The 27580-nt window shown below is 38.3% G+C and overlaps 1 protein-coding gene across 1 annotated transcript; it reads right to left on the bottom strand.

Annotated features, from left to right (window-relative positions):
- Nucleotides 1-2857: 2857 nt before the first annotated feature.
- Nucleotides 2858-27580, bottom strand: LOC137639957 (cyclin-dependent kinase 9-like). Its single transcript, XM_068372277.1, has 10 exons — nt 27396-27580; nt 22824-22905; nt 21055-21145; nt 17616-17651; nt 16893-17011; nt 16182-16345; nt 7124-7262; nt 6508-6678; nt 4009-4146; nt 2858-3574 (listed from the first exon to the last, which is right to left on the bottom strand). The coding sequence occupies exons 1-10, from the start codon at nt 27497-27499 to the stop codon at nt 3464-3466; spliced, it is 1155 nt and encodes a 384-aa protein (XP_068228378.1). The 5' UTR covers nt 27500-27580; the 3' UTR covers nt 2858-3463.

Here is a 27580-nt window from a genome sequence, read left to right on the forward strand (position 1 = left end):
CATCAACACCACCTGGATTGGTTAACTTTGGAAATTGCAACATGAATAAAGTGATGCCATGCATTAATTTTGACTTCATCAGAGAAGTAATTTATTGAGGGAGCTTACGTGAGGATGTAAATCTGCTGGCCATATTTGGTGACAAGCTTACTATGGAGAAGGAAAGGACTTTTTATGACAATTAACATTTGCAGGGGGACCTTGTCAAACTGCTAACCTAAAAGTAAGCTGCTTGTGTTCCTATTAAATTTATTAAATGAGGCTCCTGACTTAACAGTTGAATCTAGGAGCTTCATTATCTAAGAATAGAAACTTGAAAGTTTTGTAACCCGATTGCACTGACAATCCATTATAGAATTGTGTATATCGGATGCATTAGTTATTGCAACCCTCCCAAGGAAGATCTCTGGTACTAAATGCTTTGTTAGAGATGCTATCAAACTCAAAGCTACAGTAGAGACCTCAGTTGCATACCGGTTATTCCATGAGCATTATCACATCTCGGAACTGGATAGTAACCTTTAGAGCTGATGCCCATGCTACTTTTTTTTCTGAAGTAGGCTTTGTAGTCTTCACAATACTTAGGCAGTATGGAGTGAGGGTTTGGGCTTGACCTGGCCTGTGTGTAAGGGGGGAAGGGATGTCTGCGAGTTGCTGTGTGGGTGAACGGAACCTGCTCAATAATTGTACTATCTTTTCCCTTTATTTCCACTAGTCTTTATTGCCTTTACTTCTTTTTCTCCTTGACACCTACATGCTGATGGGCCTGCAAGCTTTGGGAAATATTTGATGGGCTGTGTTCCAGTCTCTGGGATGTAGCTGGGTGCACGATACACAGTGAAAATTGTAACAACCTTTGGAGACTCGCTTGGGGAGCCAAGAGGTTGGTATTTGTTCTTTGATCCGTCCCCCCAAAAATACCATTCTCATCTCAATGAGCACCTGACGTTGCTGTCTTACTAACTGGCATAGCCATTAACTCAAATAATGGTCTCTGCTATTGAAACGGCAGATGAACAGATGGGCATGCTCTTAAATTAGAGACCTTTCTATTTATATTGTAATCTTTTCATATTTTATGTGAATATAAACATTCAATATACAGTATTGCAGGTGTTAATTATCAAAACGAAAGTTAGCATACCTTTTTTGACAATAGGATTTTTTTTTTTTATGTAGTTCTTCTGTTTGTTAATTTTATGCATCTTAAACCATATAGGACCTACGCATATTACCTAATCTTGAAATATTCAACTATCTTATAAAATAAAAATATCCCAGAGAAATCTGCTTCCCTGTTATTTAATATGACAATACTTTAGATCATGCATGTTGCAGCTTAATAATATATTAGCTTTACACCTATTCTATAATGTTAATTGTATGCAATGGCTACATTATCCACTGTCCAGTTAAAGGGAATCAATAGCAATCAGCATAAAGATGCACTTGTAATTGGAGACCTGCCACCTTTACCTTTGTTTACTTTCAAGACCTATAATATTCTTGATACTCACTAAACATTATGTTACTTATCACAATTAACACTGGGCTAGATTACTCTTAAAAATGTTAAAGATAAGGTAACCTCTTCCTAAGCGGTTAACAAGGCAACAAAATTACCTATAAGATATTTGCTTCTAGCACCTGTTGGACATTGAAATGTCCTCTGGCAATGTATTGTTTTACAAAACAACTTGTCATACTCTGTAGGGAACTAGATAGAACTAAGAAAATTCCTTATTTCCAATGAAAGAGCTTAAAAAAAAAGAATTTCTTTCTTCAAAAGCAACTAACCAAGTCCTACTCTTATAAAAACAATTGCAACTGTTGTATAAAACAGCGCAACATAAATTCGAAAATTATGCAGCCTATCATTCATAGAATATTACTATGCAAATAATGAGGTAACAGATAAGGCTTGTATACTTCCACATCAAGAAAAATTTCAAGTAAAACAATATATTGAGTTCTAATATCTCAACAACTACCCAAATATCCACTACTAAGAAGTATGGTTTATAAAAGAGACTAAATATCACTTTAGCACATCATAAATAATTTCAATACAGTAATTAAACGAAGAAAATTGTTAACTAGATTAGACTATGCCTATCAATTATAAATCAAACTTCACACTTTTAATATCCTTTAACTTTTTAAATTTATTTAATTATAATTTTTGTTAATTACTGAAAGTTTTCAATTCATTTAAATTGTGACCAAAGCAAGACTAGAGCTCTTTAATGCAATAGTGTGGTTAAAATTCCTGAATATAAAACTGTGTACTAGTTTATGGCCATTTCCAAACTCTGTTAACCAAAATTCAATAATTTGAGAAAAAGAAAAAAAAAAAAATCACCTTTTCCATTAACAACATTTCTAACTTCCTATATTTCAAATAGAAAAAAAATATATTCCTCCCCAAATACTAAACTGATATTTAGCAGTTAATAAAAAAATATATAATTACTTCACAAGTACTGTAAATACCATCGAGACTTATCATTAATTAAAAAATAATTCCGTACCCGTTTAAATTTCAGATACAGGAGTTAACAAAGTACTAAATGGCCTCTTACGTATTATAAATGCCTAAGGGGGATTAATGAGCATAAAAATAAATAAGAGTCCAAATTCACTGATAAAAAACTGCCTGTCTGCCATCACAAAATGCCAAGCCTAGGAAAGAAAAACGTTCGAATAAGCAAACGCTAATTAAACCCAGAGGTTGGTCAAAAAGCCGTCATTTCGAAACTAACGAACTGTTACTCTGCAACAGTTCAAGCACTTTACAATAACTAACATTGGCACAAATATGTAATGTTAAAAAAGAAAGGACTGAATAAAAAAAGAATTATGAATAAAAAAATAGCCAATATAATAGAAACTTAATACATATTTGATGTATTCAAACTTACAAAATTTTTAACAAAATTCATGTAATATTTCTTGAATAGCTAACTCGACTTTCCTTAAATCATATAAGCTCACTTTGACCTTAGCTTATAATTACCGTAATCAATTCCTATTTTTACAGCTATATACAGCAGTGCTCAAGACTCCTCACATTCAGTATGCAATTTTTCTTCCTTTGTGTTTTGGTAACTACGAACAAATAAATCACAACTTGGAAAACAAAAATTTAAAATGTGCATATACTGCAGTTAATAAAATATAACTACCTCACAAAAACAATCAAATAATTGCCAGATACTTTTATCAACTCTTCAATGTTTCCTTAACGGATATTCCATTAATCAAGCAATATTTCTTTAACTTTCACATAATGGATATTCCATTAATCAAGCCATATTTCAAAAATTACCAAAGTAAAAATAAATTGGCCAGGCAATGAATATTCAAAAATCTAAATATTTTGTGAAAACTTGCCTTATGAAAAATGACAATGATAGTATACAATGACATGTGTAATAACCACCACTTCTGTATCAACCCCCTCTTAGTATACACGTTCCTGATAGGTTGATACATTATCTGGTTGGCGAGGTTGAAGCATTGGCCGGTTTGAAGCACCAGGTCGTCTTGCTGGAGCTAGGTACTCGAACATACTCTGCAAAGTACAAAAAAATAATCTAATTAGGTACAACGGAAATTTGTAAATAGGTAACTGTCTACATTAGAATAAACTCCCAATGTTAACCCTTTTACCCTGGAGCTATTTGGAACTTTCCAACCCTTAACATCCAGGCATTTTCTTTTTCAAGCACATTTTGCAATATGTTTTTTTTTAAATTGCTCTAACAGCCTTAATTTTCGTCATAGAGAGGTCAGGTTGGTCTCATTCTTTTGGAAAATGCCTGAAATTTCTCAAAAAGTTATCATAAATATGCAAAAAAATATAATTAGCAGTTTTTTGCAAGGACGTACCAGTACGTCCATGGGGGTAAAGGGATGAGTTTTGTGAAACGTACCAGTACGTCCATTGGGGGTAAAAGGGTTAATAACTAGAATAGAGCCGGAGTTGGTTTTATATTAAAAACATACCTGAGTGTGCTGTGACAGCATTTTGGAAAGATCTCCAGGCATGGGGTCGGTCCAAAAGAAATCATGATCTAAAGCTGAGGAAGAGTCTATCCTTTTACTTGGGTCCAAAGTCAGAAGTTTATCTAAAAGATCCAAAGCCTGAAAAAAAATTAAAGAAAACATTCTATAATTACGCAACTGCCAGTGCTTTAATAAAATATTTGGCAACTAATGAAAAGATGTAGGGCTCCATCCTAAATTACTTCCTCAACAAATCTGCTCTTAAAGAGTCTATTACCTACATTATTAAAGTTATATTTGTAATTAAATTCACTAAGTCAATTAATCTCCTAAGTACAGTTGTCCCTATTTTAACTGAACCAATTTGTCAAAGTGATGTTTGGATTTGTTCAAATCAGATCAGTGGTTAACTGTGATGGAAGCCCCACTGCCACTTCCCCATCACTATCAAGCCTTTAATACCTGAAATGAAAAGAAATAATAATTGAAAGCTGGGAACTCAAAGGCCCAACAACAGCCGAATCTTTAACACTGGAAAGAACAGCCCCCATCGGAGCTCTCCTCGAAAGTTGAAAACCATAAGGTCTAGCCACAGTTAATTCTGCAGGAATGGGAGAAAAAGGTCCCTCTGGAATTCCCTTGGAAGCTGGTAACCTGAGGTCCTAGCAACACCCTAATCCAAAGGGCTGCAAGAAAGAACTTCCAAAAGGAGCCTTCCTTGGAAAATGGTAATCCAAAGAAGCAGCCACATCCAGAAACATAGGCTGGAACATAAAGGTTTCAAAAGACACGTCAACAACACCTGGATTAAGAGTGCATGGTAATTTAGTGAAAACATCAACTCTTAATCTGTTATTCCAGAGTTAGATCTGCAATCACAGCTCTAATATTAGTTTTCCTTAGTGAAAGTTGTCTTAAGTTTACCAGTTGAGATAGAAGCTAAGGTCTCACAGGTCTTGATTTAGGTGGAGAGGGGTGGGGCTTGGATGCTGATCATATTTGTAAATGTTTACTCTCTAGGACATTTTGCATCAGACAATGACCTGGCCCTTTGTATATGCAGGCCATGAGTAACCTTTCAACTTTTTTTGAAGGTTTTTATATAATACAACTAATAGGAATAGACATGATTGGAAAAAAGTGCTGTCATGTATGGCCGAAGTGCTGATAAATGAGATATCACTTCTCATTTCTTATACAAACGGTAACATAATATACAATTACATACAAGATACCGTATATTACCATGTAAGATACCGTATATTACTGTGTAAAGGACGAACTCCAAAATTTCCTTTAAAAAAGGCATTTTTATCATATACTCCATGCAATGGGTGAACAGCAATTTAAAGGCCAGCCTAATGTTACTACACTTTTATCATACATAATTTACTACACATACAGTATTATAATCTTCATTTATAACAACATCTTTACTAAAAGCTCTTAGTATCATTAGTTATCACTTGCATGTTCGTCATGATCGGCAATGAAATGTAAACAAAAAGTTTTGTTTTAGGCGGCGTTTTTAGGAAAAACAGACAAAATCGTTATTTCTTTTTTTTTTTTCCTAAGGATAAAGAAAGTCAACATTAATAATAACATTATTACATAATTAATACTTGGTAAGATAGCTGTTACTGCAGCTAATCTATACACAGATGTGAAAATGCGTTCCGTTTTTTCGTTATGATCGGCAATGGAACGTAAACAAAGCAATGTTTCAGGTTTAGGTGGCGTGTTTAGCGAAACCATAATATAAAATCATCATTATTTAATTTATCTTGGATTTCTAAGTAAACAGTAAAAGAATTTTAACCAATTCAGACAGAACTTAGGACGATGACAGTAATAGTAGTGCAAACGAAAGCAATGAAGAGTTCTCTTGCTTGAGGGTACACTCGGGCACACTATTCTATCTAATTTCTCTTCTCTTTGTTTTGTTAAAAGTTTTTATAGTTTATGTAGGAGATATTTATTTTAATGTAGTTACTGTTCTTAAAATATTTTATTTTCCAAGTTTCCTTTCCTCACTTAGCTATTTTCCCTTTTTGGGACCCCTGGGCTTATAGCAACCTGCTTTTCCAATTAGGGTTGTAGCTTAGCAAGTAATAATAATAATAATAACTATAATCTCGATGACAGAGGTCAAGAAAATAAATATTTTCATAATTCCAAAAGTATTTCGTGTAATGGGCGAAACCTGATTTTTTCATAAAAAACTGGTCTTAAAATTTCACCCTTTACATGGTAACATACGGTAGTTCAAGGTTTCCATGAGATATAAGTATTCACATGATGATTCATTCTAATTAAATACAGTATTCAGTCTTCCTTTAGAGAGATAACTGATAAGATATTCTCTAAAGGCCTACATAAACCACTGAAACAAGACAACTCCTAAATGTATTAAAACAAATTTTTATCCAAGTGATTTCTCAGGAAAATCTCCCAAATTTCTAATTTCAATTTTCAACACAAATTAATAAGCCACAGTACCTGACTATCTCGAACATAGTGATGAAGCCTTTCGATGACCCTACGTTTTTGTCCACGGGCCAGTTCCATTTTGGTATAAAGATCCAAATTTTCTACGGTTGGCCAGACTTCTGGTGTTATAGACCCACAAAGTTTGGTGATAAGAGCTAGCTGATGTTGTTCTGTACTACCCTGAAAAGAAGACAATCATTCATAAAATCAACTCTTAAGTACTTCAAATGGTACTTTATTAAATCTATAGTGCGTAATAATATCTGTTTATTTAATAAAATATCTTAAGTAACAAAAGAAGGGTTACCATTATGTGTATGGCTATACTGAATGATATGACAATGTCTGTATTACAGTTTTAGATATTGTTAACTTTGCTTAACATAGAGCAAGTACATGCCCTACATTATCAAAATGACATATAAAAAACCACTTCACTTAATCTAACAAAACATTAAGGAAATCTAACTCAGTCTTCTAAATTACCTATTATATATAAGATTAAAGGCATTTAATGATTTCCTATAAGATCCTACTATCATTCAATTTCAAAAACATTTTACACCAATCTTTCATTAACAAAAAATTATTAACACAAGAAAAAAAAAAAAAGTTTTTACATTACCTGTAATATTGGAGTTCGAGTCCACATTTCTGCCATGATACATCCAGCACCCCACATGTCAACAGGGGGACCATAATTTCTTTCTCCTAATAATAGTTCGGGGGGTCTATACCACAGTGTTACGACTCGATTTGTATACCTGTGTAAATTATTAAAGAGGTAATTTCCAAAAGGTTAAATGCAGACTGTACCATAAACAGTAAGTAGCTTCAAGCGTTTATAAATCATATGCATGAACGGATACAGTACAAATAATAGACATTTAACTGTTTAAATAACAAATTCCAACACAAAATAAACTGCAACCCCTTTATTAAAATGACTCAAACTGGCACATTTAATATAGCACCTTATGCAAATAAACAAGCCAAAAATTACGGTAATGTACAATACATATCAAGTGAATCATAGATAAAGTCACTGACCCTTTAGTTATGCAGAATCCAGTTTTATTAATTTAAAAATGCAGATTAAAATATAATAAAAAAAATTCACCGAAGTTCAAAATTTGATTAGCTGTATGCCTAAAATAACAAGAATGTAATTATCATGTAAAACATCTTTTCTCTTATTAAATAAAATCCTTATTAACCATATTACTATTAGCCATGAATTTACTACAAATTGAAAAGAAAATTTGCAATTGTTACAGCCCCATCCAAAATAATGTTCATTTATCACATGCCTAAAGATTTTTTTTTTTGGTCTGATATTTTAAATTAGTTTGAAAGTCAAAAAATCTTAAAAATTTTTACAAATGCTTTTCCTTCTTATAGGGTTCAGATGGAAAATTAGTTCTCTATCCACTCACATCTTGCATTCAGCCTGAATTCTCTATCAGATCTCAGGCCTTTATCCTTTTTCCAGGGTTCATACTGCTATGTTCCAGCTATTATCACATTGACATCAAAGTTTCTCTACCTAACTGTTGCTCATTCCATTTCATCAAATGCTCAAACCATCTGTCTTTGATTTTTCATTGTTTTACCAGGGTCTGGACACAATCTCTACATCTTCCCACCATTCTCCAAACATCTCTTCTTCAATAACCATTACAGATATGATATCGCACAACTTACAGCACCTTTGTTTTACTCCTCCCACCTGCCTTTTTGGTTTTCCATCTATGTACTTTGCCAGAGTTTAGAGGCTATTTTCATCTCTTTAAGTGTACTTTTCATTTCCCCCACCATGTCTACCTTAGCAAGTGACCCTTCTCAAATTTCTCCCAAGGCTGCTTTAGAGCAATTACTTCAGCGAGTGGAGGGATACTAGGATCAGGTTACCAACTTGGGTTTTTGCCTCACAATCTAATTGTCAGAAAGAGCTGCTATGATTGCAGGAAGGCGAGGGTTTCACAGCAAAATGGTCTCAAATAAATAAAGAACTCTAGGCTCTATGAGATAGTCTCAAATCTGTAACACACTGTGCACCATCAGAACCCTAGCTGAATGGAGCACTAGAACCTCTAGACATCACGTCAGAAGCCAAGTTAAAGTTCAAAATAGGCCACTAGCTCAGAATTACTGCCTTTAATCAAAGACTCACTGTGCTTCATAGATTTCACAAGAAAAGCTAAATAATTCAAGAGCTTATGAAGCCCATCAATATCAAACCTATACTCATTAAGTGTTGTATGAGAGTTCAGTGCTGCATGTCATCATGACTTTTAAGCTTTTAACTTATTCTGTTAACATAGAAACATACTTTTCTATAAGAGGAAGTGATGCCTTTGCACTCCTTACAATGGTTATCTAAATCACAATACTATCCTCGATGAGACACAAAGATAATGTAGATTATGATTGCCCAGAAATAATTCCATTAAATAATAATCTATGCAATATTTATTAACAATTCCAGGAAAAGACATCTCTAAAAGCACTAAAATTCTAAACCTGAACAATCTCATTTTCAATATTAAACTTACCCGATAATCATGTAGCTGTCAACTCCGTTGCCCGACAGAATTCTATGGAGGGATACGCCAGCTATCACAATACTAGAAGGGGGTGTACTTACCAGCGCCACCTGTGGCCAGGTACTATAGTACTTCTTGTTGACACCTCCTCAATTTTTCCTCTGTCGTGCTTCCGGCAAGACGTTCTGGGATACGCTTATGATCTTCGAGTATTTTCACAGCTAATTGGTGAAGTATTCTCTCAGATTTCGGCTGTCGCTTTACTGGAAACCTTCTTATATTAGCTAGATAGCTTTTATATAGTCCTGATTAACGGTTAACGATCTTTTGCTTGATTTTGGAACCCCCTTTGGCTAACTCTTTGGATTCAAGATGTCTGACATTTCGCAAGCCCCCTCCCATAGACGATGTAGGTCTTGCAATAGGCGTATTCCGAAGGCCTCGGTAGATCCTCACACCGCTTGTTCTGACTGTAGGGACAGGCCCTGTCAGTTAGAAAATCGATGTGAGGAATGCGCCGGACTTTCGGAACTTGAATTTGTCCGTCTTTTGAAATATTCAACTAAGTTAGAGAGAGGTAGAGTTAGGAGGAGTTCTTCTCACTCTTCACTTTTTTCCTCACCTCATGATCCCCTACCTTTTCCTACCCCTGTAGTGGCTACCCCCGAACCTACTATTTGCCCTCCGCCTGATATGTCTGTTGTTTTGCGTGCTATTCAGGCCTTAGGCGATAAAGTAGAGTCAGTGGTAAGTGATCATAAGTCTCTGATGGCCGAAGTCAAGGAACTTAAGGTCAAGAGTGCAGTGGGTGGAATTAGTGCCAGTGCTGTGACGAGTGCTAGTGTCAGTGCAGTGCCAAGTGCTAGTGTCAGTGCCAGTGTGGTGCGTGAGGATACTTCTGTGCGAGCCAGTCGTCCTCCCAGTCCGGGACCTCTTGCAAGCTCCCAAGCCCAGGGGAGAAGCAATGTCGAAGGGCATAAGGGTTCGGCAGGCCTTGTTCGGCGCACAGAAGTATCCTCGGTGGTTGCGGGCGTGTCTTCCAAAGACCGTCACTCCCACCTGCAGACGATTGAGCCCATCTTTTTCTCGTCCGCTGATCAACTGTCAGGGAAGAAACGTTGGACTCAGGTCTCGAGACCACTTAAACGCAGAGTCCAGTCCGCGAGTGCTCAGCCAGGCTGCAGTCATTGGCTCAGCTCTGACTCGCCGCAGTCATCAGTCGACTGCACTCCGCCCAAGAGGAGTAAGGTTCTGCCACAACAGAGCTCGACTGTTAAGGCTTTACCTCAGCCTACTGTAGTTTCTGCCGACCCCAAGTGGACTCTACTACAGTCCATGCAAGCACAGCTTTCGGACTTGATGCGTGAGTGTCGGGCTGAGAGTGTTGCGCCTCCGCCTCCGCCTGCACTCCCTCCGCCTGCGCTCGCTCCGCCTGATCGCAGTACCACCTGCCAGGCGTACGATGTTGAGCCACGTTCTGAGTTTGCTGTTCCCAGTGGTGTTCAGCCTCCGCCTTCCTTAAGGCAACCTTTACAATGGGATCAGGAAGATTATACCTCTCTTCCTCCGCCTCCACTTGCTGCTCCACCAGTGATGCAACACTCGGTTGAGGTACAACAACCTCTCCCGTCCATGAGTCAGTCTCCTCAGCTCTCGCTGCAGCGAGCTCAACCCTCCACAAGGCTAGCACCACAACTCCTTAGCCTTGCGCCTCAGGAGCCTCAGCTTGCGAGACATTTACCTTGTTCTGCGCAACCTCTACCTCATCGCGCTCCGCTCACACCACAGGAACAGGAACTTGCTACTCCGCTTCCGCCAACCGCTCAGCAAGCGCAACCCTTGGGTTCAACCACTCATGCTAGGAGTCAGCCTCCTCCACCCATGCGCCTTCCTTCTGCTTCGTCTTTTGTTCAGCCTTTGCAGTCTGAGCCTCAGGTTTTCCCTCAACAGATACTTGAAGAGGAAACCACTAATATTGTTCCTACTCGTTCTGACTCTGCTGTTCAGCATTCTTGTCCGATCTCTTCGCTACACTCTGGTGATGAGGCTTCTGATGATGAGGAGGCACACCTGGATCCCTCGTCAGACGTGGATGAATCCAAGCCTTCTCCACAGTCTATTGACTTTCGTAAGGTCTTGGCTCTGCTTAGGGAGGTTTACCCAGACCACTTTGTCTCTGCTATTCCCCGCTCTCCGCCATCTGAGTTTTCGCTGGGCATTCAGCAAGCTAAGTCCACCTATACTAAGCTAGTCCTAGCAAGGTCCTCTAAGAGAGCGTTAAGGATCTTAGGGGAGTGGCTGCAGACTAAGCAACACCTTGGCAAAACTTCTTTCATGTTTCCTCCGACTAAGCTCACTTCGAAAGCGAGCGTTTGGTATGCCACAGGAGAAGCACCAGGCTTGGGAGTACCTGCCTCTGCCCAGGCTGACTTCTCAAGTCTGGTAGATTCGCCTCGGAGAACTGCAATGAGGCGCTCTAAGGTTTGCTGGACCTTCTCAGACCTTGATCACTTACTGAAGGGCGTATTTAGAGCATTTGAGATGTTCAACTTTCTAGACTGGTGCCTGGGAGCCCTCAGCAAGAAGACCTCTCCTGCGGACAAGGATTCTGCCATGCTATTAATGTCCTGCATGGATAAGGCCATTAGAGATGGATCTGGTGAGCTTGCGTCGATGTTTGTATCAGGGGTTCTGAAGAAAAGGGAACAGCTGTGTACCTTCCTTTCCTCCAGCATTACACCTTGTCAAAGGTCACAACTCCTTTTTGCTCCGCTCTCGAAGTTCCTCTTCCCTGAAGAGCTGGTTAAGGACTTGTCTGCTGCCCTGATACAAAAGGACACACACGATCTTGTAGCCTCATCGGCTCGTAAGTCTAAGGTTGCTACCTCAGTCCCCAGGACTTATCGCTCCCCAGTGGCTGATACCCCTGCTACGAGGTTCATACCGCCCTTTCGTGGTAGAGCCCCCAGCCGAGGAAGCTCCCGTCCAGACTCTTCCAGGAGCAAGTCTAGGAAAGGCTCCAAGACATCTAAAGGAAAAAACTGACTCTCCGCATCTCCAGACAGCAGTAGGAGCCAGACTCAAGATCTTCTGGCAAGCCTGGGAGAAGAGAGATGCAGACGCCCAGTCTGTCAGTTGGCTGAGGGACGGTTACAGGATTCCATTCTGCCTCAAACCACCTCTGACCACATCTCCCATCAACCTCTCTCCCAACTACAAAGAAGAGGACAAGAGGCTAGCATTGCACCAGGAGGTGTCGCTACTTGTGCAGAAGAAGGCAGTGGTTATAGTCCGGGACCATCAATCCCCGGGCTTCTACAACCGTCTCTTTCTTGTGGCCAAGAAGACAGGAGGTTGGAGACCGGTGCTGGACGTCAGCGCGCTCAACGCGTATGTCACCAAGCAGACGTTCACGATGGAGACGACGAAGTCGGTCCTAGCAGCGGTCAGACAGGAGGACTGGATGGTCTCGTTGGACTTGAAAGATGCCTACTTTCACGTTCCTATTCATCCAGACTCCCAACCTTTCCTGAGATTCGTTTTTGGAAAGGTTGTCTACCAATTCCAAGCCCTGTGTTTTGGCCTAAGCACAGCTCCTATGGTGTTCACTCATCTGATGAGGAATATAGCAAAATTCCTACACTTATCGGACATCAGAGCCTCCCTCTACTTAGACGACTGGCTGTTGAGAGCCTCCACGAGTCGTCGCTGTCTGGAGAATCTCAACTGGACTTTGGACTTAATCAGAGAACTGGGTCTGTTAGTCAACATAGAAAAGTCTCAGCTCATTCCCTCCCAATCCATTGTGTACCTGGGAATGGAGATTCGGAGTCAGGATTTTCGGGCTTTTCCATCGGCCCCCAGGATAAGCCAAGCCCTAGAGTGCATCATGAGCATGCTGAAGAGGAGCAGTTGCTCGGTGAGACAGTGGATGAGTCTCACAGGGACCCTTTCATCACTGGCCCTGTTCGTCGAGCTAGGGAGACTCCACCTCCGCCCTCTTCAATTCCATCTTGCAGCTCATTGGGACAAGGGTTCGACTCTCGAAGCAGTCTCTATCACAATCACCCAAGAGATGAAGACCACTCTCCTGTGGTGGAAGAACAATCTCCTTCTCAGGGAGGGCCTATCGTTGGCTATTCAGACCCCCAATCTTCATCTCTTCTCAGATGCATCGGACTCGGGCTGGGGTGCGACCTTGAACGGACGGGAATGCTCGGGAACGTGGAACGAGGAACAGGGATTACTCCACATCAACTGCAAGGAGCTACTAGCAGTTCATTTAGCCCTGCTGAACTTCAAGTCCCTCCTGCTAGGCAAAGTGGTGGAGGTGAACTCAGACAACACCACAGCCTTGGCTTACATCTCCAGGCAAGGAGGGACCCATTCGAGGAGCCTATACGAGATCGCAAGGGACCTCCTCATTTGGTCAAGAGGTCTAAACCTCACTCTGGTCACGAGGTTCATTCAGGGCAATATGAACGTCTCAGCAGATCGCCTAAGCAGAAGGAATCAGGTCATTCCCACGGAATGGACCCTCCACAAGAGTGTGTGCAACAGACTTTGGACCTTGTGGGGTCAACCTACCATAGATCTGTTTGCCACCTCCATAACCAAGAGACTTCCGCTGTACTGTTCCCCTGTTCCAGACCCTGCAGCAGTTCATGTGGATGCTTTTCTACTGAACTGGTCCCATCTCGACCTTTACGCATTCCCACCGTTCAAGATAATAAACAAAGTTCTGCAGAAATTCATCTCGCACGAAGGGACACGGCTGACGCTGGTTGCTCCCCTTTGGCCTGCAAGAGAATGGTTCACAGAGGTACTTCAATGGCTAGTCGACATCCCCAGGACTCTACCTCTAAGAGTGGACCTTCTACGTCAACCTCACGTAGACAGGTTGCACCCAAACCTCCACGCTCTTCGGCTGACTGCCTTCAGACTGTCGAAAGATTCGCTAGAGCTAGAGGCTTTTCGAAGGAGGCAGCCAGTGCGATTGCCAGAGCAAGAAGGGTTTCCACTCGTAGAGTCTACCAATCTAAGTGGGAAGTCTTCCGGAGCTGGTGTAGAGCCAATTCAATATCCTCTACCAATACCTCTGTGACCCAAATAGCTGACTTCCTTCTACATCTTAGGAATGAGAGATCCCTTTCAGCCCCTACGATTAAAGGGTATAGGAGTATGTTGGCTTCAGTTCTCCGCCACAGAGGTTTGGACCTTTCTTCCAACAAGGACCTTCAAGACATTCTTAAGTCTTTTGAGACGTCTAAAGAGCGTCGTCTATCCACTCCAGGCTGGAACCTAGACGTAGTCTTAAGGTTCCTTATGTCACCTAGGTTCGAACCTCTCCAGTCAGCTTCCTTCAAGGACCTTACCCTCAAGACTCTTTTTCTCGTCTGCCTTGCAACAGCTAAGAGAGTCAGTGAGGTTCATGCCTTCAGCAAGAACATTGGTTTCACGACCGAATCTGCAACATGTTCTTTTCAGCTCGGATTCCTAGCAAAGAACGAACTTCCTTCACGTCCTTGGCCTAGATCGTTTGAAATACCTAGCCTCTCCAACATGGTAGGTAACGAACTAGAGAGAGTTCTTTGCCCTGTCAGAGCTCTCAAGTTTTATCTTAAGAGGTCTAAACCTATTCGAGGACAGTCAGAAGCCTTATGGTGTGCCATCAAGAAACCTTCGAGGCCCATGTCCAAGAACGGGGTTTCGTATTATATAAGGCTTCTGATTAGAGAAGCCCATTCTCACTTAAAGGAGGAAGACCTTGCATTGCTGAAGGTAAGGACCCACGAAGTAAGAGCCGTAGCTACTTCGATGGCCTTTAATAAAAACCGTTCTCTGCAGAGCATAATGGATGCAACCTATTGGAGGAGCAAGTCAGTGTTTGCATCATTTTATCTTAAAGATGTCCAGTCTCTTTACGAGAACTGCTACACCCTGGGACCATTCGTAGCAGCGAGTGCAGTAGTAGGTGAGGGCTCAGCCACTACATTCCCTTAATCCCATAACCTTTTTTAACCTTTCTCTTGAATGCTTTTATTGTTTTTATGGTTGTTACGGTAGGCTAAGAAGCCTTCCGCATCCTTTTGATTTGGCGGGTGGTCTATTCATTCTTGAGAAGCGCCTGGGTTAGAGGTTTTGTAGAGGTCCTTTAGTAGGGGTTGCAACCCTATATACTTTAGCACCTTTGGGTTGATTCAGCCTCCAAGAGGAACGCTGCGCTCAGTAAGGAAGACGAACTTAAAAAAGAGGCAGAGTAACGGTTCAATTCGACTTCCTTACCAGGTACTTATTATTTCATTGTTATTTGAGATAACTGTTATATGAAATATGGGATACTTAGCTATCCTTTAATCTTGTACACTGGTTTTCACCCACCCCCCTGGGTGTGAATCAGCTACATGATTATCGGGTAAGTTTAATATTGAAAAATGTTATTTTTATTAGTAAAATAAATTTTTGAATATACTTACCCGATAATCATGATTTAATCGACCCTCCCTTCCTCCCCATAGAGAACCAGTGGACCGAGGAAAAATTGAGGAGGTGTCAACAAGAAGTACTATAGTACCTGGCCACAGGTGGCGCTGGTAAGTACACCCCCTTCTAGTATTGTGATAGCTGGCGTATCCCTCCATAGAATTCTGTCGGGCAACGGAGTTGACAGCTACATGATTATCGGGTAAGTATATTCAAAAATTTATTTTACTAATAAAAATAACATATTTAGGGGCCTGTCAACAAGCCAACATTGAAGCAGAGGCTATAAAGAAATGCAGCATGGCTTTTCCAAGCCACTGCTTCATTACAATTAACTGCTAAATTGCCTCATTGCTTTACTAGAGGAAGAAGTCTGTTGAAAGGAAAGCAAATTTGAATCTCTCTAGCTTTGGGGCCAACATCAATAAAACCAAGCTACCACAGAGAAGCAATAAGAACATCAGGGGAAGTTCATGGAAATAGTAATGAATTACTGTAACTGTTCATCAATATTCACTACTGGGATACCAAAAGTTATGTCAACTTTCATCAATAAATAAACATTCAAGGACATGCAAAATACTAAGATTTGATTGTGTACAGTATTACCACTCTTCAAATTTCAGTTCTATTAATGTTCTTTGTTGTACCTACCTATTAGGTCCTTGTCTGCTTGTGCTGAATGCTCTAGCCAAACCAAAATCAGCTAACTTTAGGATACCAGTTTTTGTAATGAGGACATTGGAAGCCTTCAAGTCTCGGTGAAGGATTTTGTTGGAGTGAATGTAATACAAACCATTCAACAACTGTTGCATCACCTGCAGAGGAAAAATTCAGAAGTCTGAAAAACCATTCAAAAATATCGTCTGATAAAAGACAATCGTTTATGTACAGAATAATTTCCATACTTAACCCTTTTACCCCCTGGCTATTTGGAACTTCCAAACCCTTAACCCCCAGGCGTTTTTTTTTTTTAAGCACATTTTGCAATATATATTTTTTAAATTGCTCTAACAGCCTTAATTTTCGTCATAAAGAGGTCAGGTTGGTCTCATTCTTTTGGTAAATGTCTGAAGTTTCTCATAAAGTTATCAAAAAAATGCAAAAAAAAAAAAAAAAATGTAAATACTGTAGCAGTTTTTTTGCAAGGACGTACCAGTACGTCCATGGGGGTAAAGGGATGAGTTTTGCGAAACTTACCAGAAACTTAAGATACAGAAAACAACATATGAGCCTTTAAAAATTAGGGGTAATGCCAGATGATAACTATAGAAAAAATGCAAGAGGTTTTACCTAGCATTTATAGGTTAAGGAGGAATATAACATCTCTAATTATATCAAGAAAAACTTGAACATATTCCTCACCTTTTTAATCTCTCCTAAGTTGAACTTCACGTTCACATTGGATAATAAACCAGCCAGATCGTGTTCACAAAATTCAAAGACGAGGAAAAATGTCGAGAGGCTTGACATATGAGGAGTTGCTGAAAATATAAAATAACATATGTATATGAGAATTCACAAAATGGTATTTATCACTTCCACGCCATTAAGAAATAATTGTAAATTAATTAAATACTAATTATCAGCAATACCTGAACTTTCATAATTGCTTGAAACAGTCAATAGGATAAAAGAATGTTTATGCACTTACTCTTGCAATCTAGCAGATTGTGCGACACTCAAATTATCACGCTCGCCCCAAAAATGATTTTATCATGTATCTCATGAATTATGTTACTTCCTTTTTAAGACCAAATTATAATAAACTAACTTCTTTTTCCCCATCTCTTTGGCCCAACTTCTAGTTCAGTAAGTTAAAAAAGCAAAATAGAAAAGTAACACACTATAAACCATATTAAAAACTACTGTTTTGTTATGAATCACCGATTCCAATAACAACAGCAGATTTCCTTGTATTTCAACGTTTGTACGAGAGTACACAATTACAATTGTTAAAAATTACATTAAATAGAATATGACATATTACATTTTACCCTTTTTCATTATGGACAAAAGATCGACGAGGAAATATGCTGTTTACTTTGACTCATGTATTATAGTTATTACAACCCATATCATAATTACCTTTAGCTGGCTTCTGCAACCCTGGGGGTGGAGGACCTACAAATAAGATAATTATCATTAAATTATCAGGGGGCAAATGAAAAAATCTAGAATTGATTATCAGCACAGTAGATAATCCTTTAAAAAAAAAAACAATTTTAATACAAATTCCTGTATCTATACCCACAAGAAGTTCACATAGCTTTCGTCTCTGTAAGCTACGAATCTAGACATTTCTCACAAGAATGAAGAAATTTCCCGTTTTCTTTGCTTGGAATGTCAACATCATACGATGAAATATTAAAATTTCTCATTTTCTTTTCTTCCATATTAGCAAAGTAGAGGCTTAAAAGAGTCTTAAGAACATCATGCTACACATGTCATATCGCTTCATAAGTCTTGAGGTCGAAATGCTTCCCTATCCCCATGACGCCACTCATCAGAGGATGGTGGGCATGTATATGAATATCAAGCGAGTTAAGAAATAAGAAATTTTATCATGATGTTCATATTGCTGCCTCCCACATTTTAGAAGATGGTGGGTAGGCAGTAAATATAACAGATAAGGCAGTTAGTTTCTCTATTAAATATCATCATAAACTACATCAGTCTATGCTTTTGGGTATTCTGTACTCCAGATAGCCTTTTAAAAATTACTTTATCACCAAATTACTCATTTATATAAACAAAACTTACTTAACATGCTACACACACTTTTACAAAAATAAATCAATTTTGAAAGGTTACTATACCGCAAGCCCAATTGGAATTTTTAACAAACTAACCACTTAATTTCACCATTTTATCAAACAACATCTCACCAGCCACAATAAGTTTTAAATCTCAACAATATAGTCACAGTAGACCAAGACTCCTTAATTAAGATAATGTTTAGCGAATATAGATTTTGGAGGCCATTGTGGTATTGCTAAAACCCTTTCCAAATAAAAGATTTTTCAAAAATTTTTTAGGTACTGTATACCCGTAGTTGCGTTGTACTTTTTATATTATGAACTCTGATTTTAAAATTTCTCATTAGATTTGGGATTCAATTCTTATTGAGAGTTGTGACCAAATAGTAATACTGAATGACATAGCATTCTTGAACAGGTCATATTTTAATTCTAATACCACAAAAAGAAATAGGCACATTACCTCTCTTATCAATAGAATCATCCAGCTTGCAAGTGAACGACATGCGCAGCCATTCAAACATGACGTAATCAAACATGTTAAGTGAATCTTTTAACGGATGCAAAAGGAAAACATTCTGGCCTAAGGGAATCATACAATATATAACGCCAATCTTAATAAAAAGAGTTAAAGGCCGCTTATTTCATCAAGAGGACTAATATGATACCCAGACAACCATCTTGGCAAATAAGGGAAGTAGTTACTTAATGGCACCTATATTTAGTGAGAGGAGGGATATAAGAATCCAGACTACCATCTCTGTCTTCTGACTCACCATTCTCGGTGTCTAAAATTGCTAGAAATGCAAGAATGCATTGGTTTTGCAGCAGAAGGGTTTGAGGCAAATAAAGACTTTGAGGCTCTATAAGATCTCGAATTTGGTAGGTGCTGTGTACCATCAGAATCCTTACTGAATGGGGCACTAGAAGCGCTACTACCACTAGAGGAATTAGACTAGAGTTTGAAACAGGGCAGGTTTCAATTAAACTCTTAATAGTCGGACATCTATCAAAAGTAACTTAGGTTGTAGCAAAGTCAAAAGGCTGAAATGGCATTATCATCAGCAACTCTAATAAAAACAAGTGAACTAGCCTTATCAGTGTTTCCTCTCAACTAAAAGTAAGCTTCTTTTACTCCTTGAAATTCTACTTGATGAGGGTGAAATACTTCCCCGAAAAGAAGTGATGCCCATAGTCCTCACAACATTCTCTAAATTGAAAAATTATCCTCCTAGCATAAGGAAAAAGAATGCAGATTATGATCACCCATAACATTTATTATGCACAATGCAGCGACTGCTAACAAATCCGGATAAAACATCTTAAAAGAACACCAATTTTAAAGTATAAAAACAGACAAGACATCTGGAGCTGCAGAGCACACGCTGTTGTAGTCCCATGTCAACAAAGACATAAGATGCGATACGACATGCATAGAAAGTTATGGTTGTTAGACGCTGGTAAGACCCATTGCTTTACTAGATGCATTTGTACTGTATATTGGAAGGATAGAAAACTGGAAATTTCTTGATATTAAGGAGTAACGTCGACATTCCAAGCTTGCGGTGACAAAAGCAATATGAACACCAGGGGAGATTAATAATAATAAAAAAGGGTATAAAAAAAGAAAAGCACTTATGAAAATCAATTTTTTCTAAATCATTCTCTTCCTAATAAACCATATTGAGACCTCATTCACAGTATAAATGTTCCTAGACATATGTTCTTAAGTCCTATTACTACTCCTCCCTTGTGATGTACAGTATGGAGCATAACACGGAATATGAATTAGGAAATTCCAGATTGGCATTTAGTCATAAGATCAATACTGAATATCCCACAGTGGTGGTGTATTCACATTATCTGTGTAACTGTGGAAAGCAAGTCCTGAGGTTTGATTGAAAACTTTATTTAAAGAATTATTTTTATATTTCTTAAAGCAATGACAACAAAATTGCCAGACGAAAATAACTGACAGATTCAGTTAACTACTGTGTGGGGCCATCTGGACAAGGGCCGAATATCCACATACAAGAGGCTAATCTACAGGAATACTAGGTAGGATGCAGAAGAGACCTAGCTAATATAAAAAGCCTTGTTCTTCCACAAGTGAGTTGTGCCCTTCTCTCTTCAGTATTGGGTTAAAAGTAAAGTGGAACTGATTAAAATTCTCCTCCCTTTATCACAAATGCTAACAATTATTATTACTATCCAAGCTACAACCCTAGTTGGAAAACCAAGATGCTATAAGTCCAGGGGCTCCAACAGGGAAAAATTAGCCCAGTGAGGAAAGGAAATAAGGAAATAAATAAATGAAGAGAACAAATTAACAATAAATCATTCTAAAATAAGTAACAACGTCAAAACAGACATGTCATATATAAACTATTAACAACATAAAAAACAAATATGTTATAAATAAACTATAAAAACCCGATACTAGCTCCATCCATAGTTAAGGGATCAACACCCTTTCATGATGAGCTTCCCTCAATCTCTCCACACAAACAAATTGGTTCTCTACCTTTGCTAATTGGTAATCACAAGTAATGTCTTTTCTTGGCTTGCTTTGCAAGTCTAATCTTTTCTTTCATTATTTCAGAATATTCTAGAAATAACAAATTACATGTCCACAGTTTCAAGGGCCACCTTTCGTCTTGATGTGCCTTTTGTCCTTTTAATAATCTTTACATATATAAAATACTGAAAACTACTGATGCCCAAATACTTCCGAGATTCATAAAATTCACCTATAATAACCAGCTTACCTTTAGTTCGACTTATTTCCAGTAGACTCACAACATTGTCATGTTTCAACAATTTAAGGATTCTTATCTCTCGCAGCGCTGTGATGGGAAACTGAAAAAAAAAAATTCAGAATTAGGAGAAACAGGAATTTTAAACTAAATTTTTTAATTTCAATACTTGCCTTTACAAAGCAAAAAGATATTAATCTTTAAGTGCCTATGTGATGAACTCTGTATAAAATTACAAAAAGTTATAAAATGTTTGATTCTCACTGGCATTCCTCCCACCAAACCTTCATGGGATCATTACACTGCCATGTACCAAGACACGAGTGAAGGAAAGTGATTTCCCAGTGTAAACCAACTACTATACAAAACTATGATTCAGAATAATGAAGTCCTGAAACCCAACTTAAGGCCTCAAATTAACCGAAGTGGGTAGAGGGAGAAATTCTGCAGTCCAGTATTCTACTTGAAGGTTAAGTATAGAAAGAATTCAGATTGTAGTTTAAAATCATGTTCATTTCCAGAAATCTTGCCCTTGAATAGTAATATGTGGAATAAGACACTTCTCAGCAAAGGACAGTTGATACACACAAATCCCATAGGCCTTAACATTAACCTTCAAACTATATAATTAAGTTGACGAGAAAACAAAAGCAGGTACAGTAAAATGACACCATTAGTTTTGGGGCAATTGGCGATATAAGCCAGGCTCCAAGAGAGAAGTAATATGAATATCAAGAAAAATATAAGGAAATAATGAGATAAAATTCTCACAATTAATTTGCATTTCCATTAAATGTACCATATACGTTGACAAAGACGTGAGTTGGTGGATCTTAGATTCAAACCTTCTCAGAAGAGTAGATCTTCCTGCGCCCTTTCCTGAATTGATGCTCTTCATGGATGCATGAAAAGAGGGGTGGGGCAATGCTAAAATGAGGGAGGAGCTCATTCACCACGACCCCTATTCCAGACTGTTGTCTTCCATAGTGGTCATAGTGTCGTCTCTCGGGATCTGTCAGGACGATGCATGAGTGCTCGATCTCTTATCAGAACAAGTGCTTCTAACAGGAAAGTAAACATACCGCACAGTGCTAGGTATGATCTTGGTATTACTACTCAGTGTAGCACTCCTCTTGGTATGCACCGTCCTCACATACACATGGAGAGTCACAAATCACACAGCTATGCTTGAACGTATTTTTTTTCGGGTGAAGTACCGACGCTTGGTTAAGAGCTCTACATTAGGTATGAGACCAAGAGTTATGTGCGCCGACATTCACATTGTGTCGTCGTTGCAAGGCCACAAATACGAGGGATAGAACAGCAACAGACATGCCACCCATCAAGAATAAATATGTTGGATAATGGCAGAAAGCACAGAAAACTATCTCAATTAGTTATCCGGAAACACAGCATATCTTTGGTTTCTTTCATTAGTACCCCTCAAACATGATGATCTGCCAGTTTATTTATTCAATCAGAGAAAAAGCGAAAGAATAAAACCGCCAGATGAGAGGCAGCGGAGCAGTACGTCTGAACTGCACCCCCGGAGTCAAAGTGAAAGTTACTCTACCTAGTAAGTGGGCGGGGCCTACCCTCCACGCGTCAGCTAACAATAACTACCTTGTTAAAAATCTAAATGGCTGTTCCAGCTCGAATTCATTCTATTAAAGGATGATGGTTTGTATTCGTGTAAGAAAAAACTTAACTTGCTTTTATATGAAACAACTTAGTTGTATAAACTTAGGAATACTGTACTATATTACTCAATTCATACTCACCCCTTCCTTCTCGTTCTCCATGAGAATTTTCTTAAGTGCCACAACTCTCCCTGTTCTCTTGTCTCTTGCTTTAAACACTTCTCTGTAAACAAGAAAAAAATATCGTATTAGAAACCTTGAAACCAAACACTGAATAACCTAACATAGTTTCTGCAAAAAGAAAAAAAAAACAAGGACAGCAACACATGCTATACTGTATAAATTTCTTTGATTTACCCCGAAACCATTTAACACCTATGAACTACAAATTTTAATAACTTATTTTTCCTACCTATACAAACCTGAATAATCTCTATGAGTTTACTCCTATAGTCTTTTTATATGACCAGAAAGAAAAAAATTGCATAACTGGCAACCATGTACAGTTACCAAGCAATTTCATAGCTGGGTGGTGGGCTCATACTTCTGAGAGGCTGAGTCACTCAGCTCATGGTCAAGACATGTGGAGTAGATGAGCTGTAGGACCATACGACCCCGAACTATTTCTGGCTTTAATACAAGGGTCTCGCCATCTTCTTCAGGTGGATATAACTAATCCGTCAGTTCCCTCTATTATCTTTCAAAAGACCTATCTGACTTAAAGATGGATTTAGGCTGAGTAAGACTTCTCGTAGGCGTGCAACTTTTCCTTTGTTGTGGGGACTTGTTACGATCTCGGGACAAAATATATGATGCAACAGCAGTAGTCACACAAAATGAATTACTACCACTACTGGAGTCAGAACTATCCAAGATATCAGAGAGTTGGACAAGTATCAACAAGTTCTGAACTATCCTGAGTCTTAGTTACTGGATCAGGAGCCTTTGGATACAAGAGGAAGTGCCTCCTAATTTAGGCTGGAGGCTCAAGACAGGCTTTTAGCTAAATAAGGTGACCCTTCACTAATTCAGCATCAGTCAATTTCCTAAGCTCATAGGCGACCTTACTCTTGTGTACCTTCGTAACACGGAATAGACCCTTAACCCTAGGGATGAACTAGATCATCAGAAGGTATCCCAACAGATATCCTTTCTTAAGAACCAGAGAACCCTCCTTAAATGATTTGTACCAAGGATGTCCTTCAGCCTGTGGGTCTCTCATTTTTGCTGAAAGCAATGTGATACTATCAACATCGTGAACACCCTTCAGTATACAGTATACAGTATTCTCAACCGGAGTACAACTAATCTCAGCAGTGGAAATGGTTGTAGCCGAGAATTGTTCTGGATAAATGCTGGTCCTATTTCTAAAATTCCCCAGAAATTACCCTCGGTAATTCTCCAGTAGGGTAATTCTATGCCATAGTTATCGCCAGAAAGTTATCAAATTTAAGTACTTAAACTGAAAAGGGGGAAGTCAAAGGTTTTGTTTGATATATAAATCTAAGCAGCGCTAGGTCTAGAATTGGTTTAAAAATCAAAATTAAATTTGACACACCTGACTAAGTCCCTCGACTTCATAACTCTTAAATTCCTCTTCAGAGTGAGCCCTGTTTTTACGTTAAAAACATAGATTGTGTCATTATTACATCATCGACAGTATTTTACGTAGCAAGACGTCATAGTTTTTAACCAATAATGATTATCAATATTTTACTTGGGACTAGTATTTTAACAAAATTAGAATCACGTGACTTGAATACCAAATCGGGTGACAGTTTTACTAGGAAACTGAACACTTTTCGACACTTCTCACACAATTTCCACCGCTAATATTTCACTCTTTTGAGAGCCATGGAGGCGTGCGAACCTTCAACTTCTGGTGGTGTTTCTCATTTCCCATCTTCTTTGATATCAATTTATGTGGATTTTCTCCCAAGTTCATGTCTCAATTGTTATTTAAATTATAAAGATTTTGTTTTGCATTTTTGTGGTAACATCGAAAGAATAAAGTACAGCTAAGATTATGGTGTTATTAAAGGTGAAAGTGACACTATTTGCCCCACCTGTGGTTCTAAGTGCCAACTTGATATTAACAAAAAAGCATTTTGGTGTGACAGAAGGCATCTTGTAATGAAAAACATTTAGAAAGTGCAAAAAGGGGTAGTTTTTACCTATCCATTTTTAAGGGAACTTGGTTTGAAAAAGTCTCATTTAGATATAGAAGGTAATTTGTTACTTGTATATTTATATTGGTGTTATATTTAGTTATAAATTTGTTGAAAATTAATTAAGAATTTCTCACAAAACTATAAATGATTCGTTCTCATTCATTTGTGAGGTTATTGTGCATTGGGTATTGAGTCGGAAAGGTGCAGCTCACCTTTACCCTCCAATTTAAGTACTGTAAGTACACAAAGGGTTTTAGGCTGTCTTATATTTAATATGGCTGCGTAAGGAGGGGTCGCAGGGACGGACAAAGCCCCCCCTCCCCCCCCCCCCCCCCCCGGTATGGATATGGCTACTAGGTTAGGTTAGGTTGTTTGTTAAGTTAAGTTTGTGGCCTTGTTTATTGCTAATTCTACATGTGCCGTTATGCATATGTTAAAACTAATTCTTTAATTCATCCCCCAACCAAAAACCCCGGTTTTCCCACTGGGGGTCCCCCAAGATTGGAAAGGTTAACAAATAGGGTAAAAATACTGTTCCCAAAAAGGTCAGCTTTAGATAAAGCACTGATTCATCAGAAAAAAAAATATCAAAATTATTAGTGGCAGAGCTATTGTATAGAATTACCGCCAATAGTACACTTTCCATATTCCACTGCGCCATTACTAGAAGGTACAAAAGCCCTACAAGGAAAATGATGGGTTTGCACCAAAAAATAATGGTCATAATAAGCAAGGTAGGTAGAGAAAAAATATGATTCATATACATACAGAAGGTAGTGTATAAAACGTTGGGTCACAGATTTTTACTGTGGCTAAATAATTGCCCGCTCAGTTAACGTGCATAGCGCAACATGCAACACTTGTTAGAACAGAGGAGCATAAAATAAAGTTTCATTGAGCGTAGCATGCCACGATGGAGAGAGGACCAGTAAGTGAATAATTAGCATTAGTTCATTAACCATTATAGTCATGTATACAATAAAATATGGGTGCCGACGATAGGAAAGAGTCTTGTTTTCTATTCGAGCAGCAGACCTCGTAACCCGACGATCTACACACGTACCCATACAATATAAATGAATATATATAATTATATATATATATATATATATATATATATATATATATATATATATATATATATATATACACTGTACTGTTTACATAATATATATTTGTATATATACATATATATAAATTGGTACTAAATTAGAATAAAATGGTAATGCAGACTTCTCCAAAACGCTAAAATATTAGGACGCAATATTTTGTTTCGTCAACGTAGGAAAGGCTTCAGCATACAACCTGAATTATCAAAATGGAGCCTTTGTATATCAGCGGCCAGTTCTTCCCACGTGCATTGAAGATATACACCAACTAACCAAAATCTTCTCACCAACTAACCTAACCTACAAGCAGTGTCCTTACCTAACGGGGAGGGGGATAATGCCCACTTGCGACTACCCTTACACTGCCGTATTCTTAGTTGACTATCCTCATATATACAGGTGGCCGCTATCATACAAACACTCCATCTAAATCTTGGAGCATTGCTGAATATAATGCAATAATTTTGGGTAAATTTTTACAGTAAAACAATAGTATTTTCGGCTTAAAAAAACCCGGTAAAACAATAGATTTTTTGGCTTAAAAAATGCAAAAACAATAGTTTTTAAGGCTTAAAAAAAAACGCTAAAACAATAGCTTTTTCGGCGTAAAAAAAAATTGCTAAAACAGTAGTTTTTCCGGCTTAAAAAAAAAAACGCAACATGATGTAATTATGGGTGTTTTGGAGGTTTCTGATGCTTTTGGTAGTAAAAAGACAGTGTTTTGTGCTATTTTACTCCAGATTCCTAAATTTTATTGTCCAATCTGGAATAACGGATTAGTTAGCCGAGGGAGCGATTATGATTGCATATACTCTGTGTTATCTAAGACTTCGTATACTCTTAATTACAAGCCTCGCTTATACTCTTAAATACAACCTACGTTTATACTCTTAATTACAGCCCTAAAGCTTATACTCTCAATTACAACCCTACGCTTATACTCTTACTTACCACCCTAAAGCTTATACTCTCAATTACAACCCTACGCTTATATTCTTAATTACAGCCCTATGCTTATATTCTTAATTACAGCCCTATGCTTATACTCTTAATTACAGCCCTAAGCTTATACTCTTAATTGCAACCCTAAGCTTATACTCTTAATTACAGCCCTAAGCTTATACTCTTTAATTACAGCCCTACCCTTATACTCTTGATTACAACCCTACACTTATACTCTTAATTACAACCCTACGCCTATACTCTTAATTACAACCCTACGCTACCAGCTTGGCCTATGCAATGTTCTAAAACCAATTTTATACCAAAACTGTTTATTTTTTCATTATAAAAAGGCATAAAAGCAAGTAAAACCGAGTCAGTGTTAATATATCCTTTATCAGAAACACTTTCAACACATGAGTCATAGGCAAAAAGGTCACTTCATGGAAAAAGATGTCGTTTTCAGAGGTCAAAGTTTACGTCAATATTACCCAAATGTTCCTTGGCCAATTTTAGCGAGTTTTTCGTATTTGATGACATCATCGCAGAAACGAAAATCGAGTTCTTCATGGTGAGTTTGTGGAGTCCTGTTCATGTTCTTCCGAATTTCTCTTTTTTTTTCTGTTCTACTTCACAGGCTCAACACACACATGTAAACAGCTGGGTCTACGATGCG

Source organism: Palaemon carinicauda, chromosome 4 (assembly GCF_036898095.1).
Source record: "Palaemon carinicauda isolate YSFRI2023 chromosome 4, ASM3689809v2, whole genome shotgun sequence".
Lineage (NCBI taxonomy): Eukaryota > Metazoa > Arthropoda > Malacostraca > Decapoda > Palaemonidae > Palaemon > Palaemon carinicauda.

Coding starts and splice junctions, on each gene's coding strand:
- LOC137639957 (XM_068372277.1), bottom strand. CDS start 27,499: ATGAACAGGACTCCACAAACTCACCATGAAGAACTCGATTTTCGTTTC. Junction 21,146..22,823: donor TGGAGAACGAGAAGGAAGGG/GTGAGTATGAAT, acceptor TTTTTTTTTCAG/TTTCCCATCACAGCGCTGCG. Junction 3,575..4,008: donor TGCTGTCACAGCACACTCAG/GTATGTTTTTAA, acceptor TGTACTTTGCAG/AGTATGTTCGAGTACCTAGC.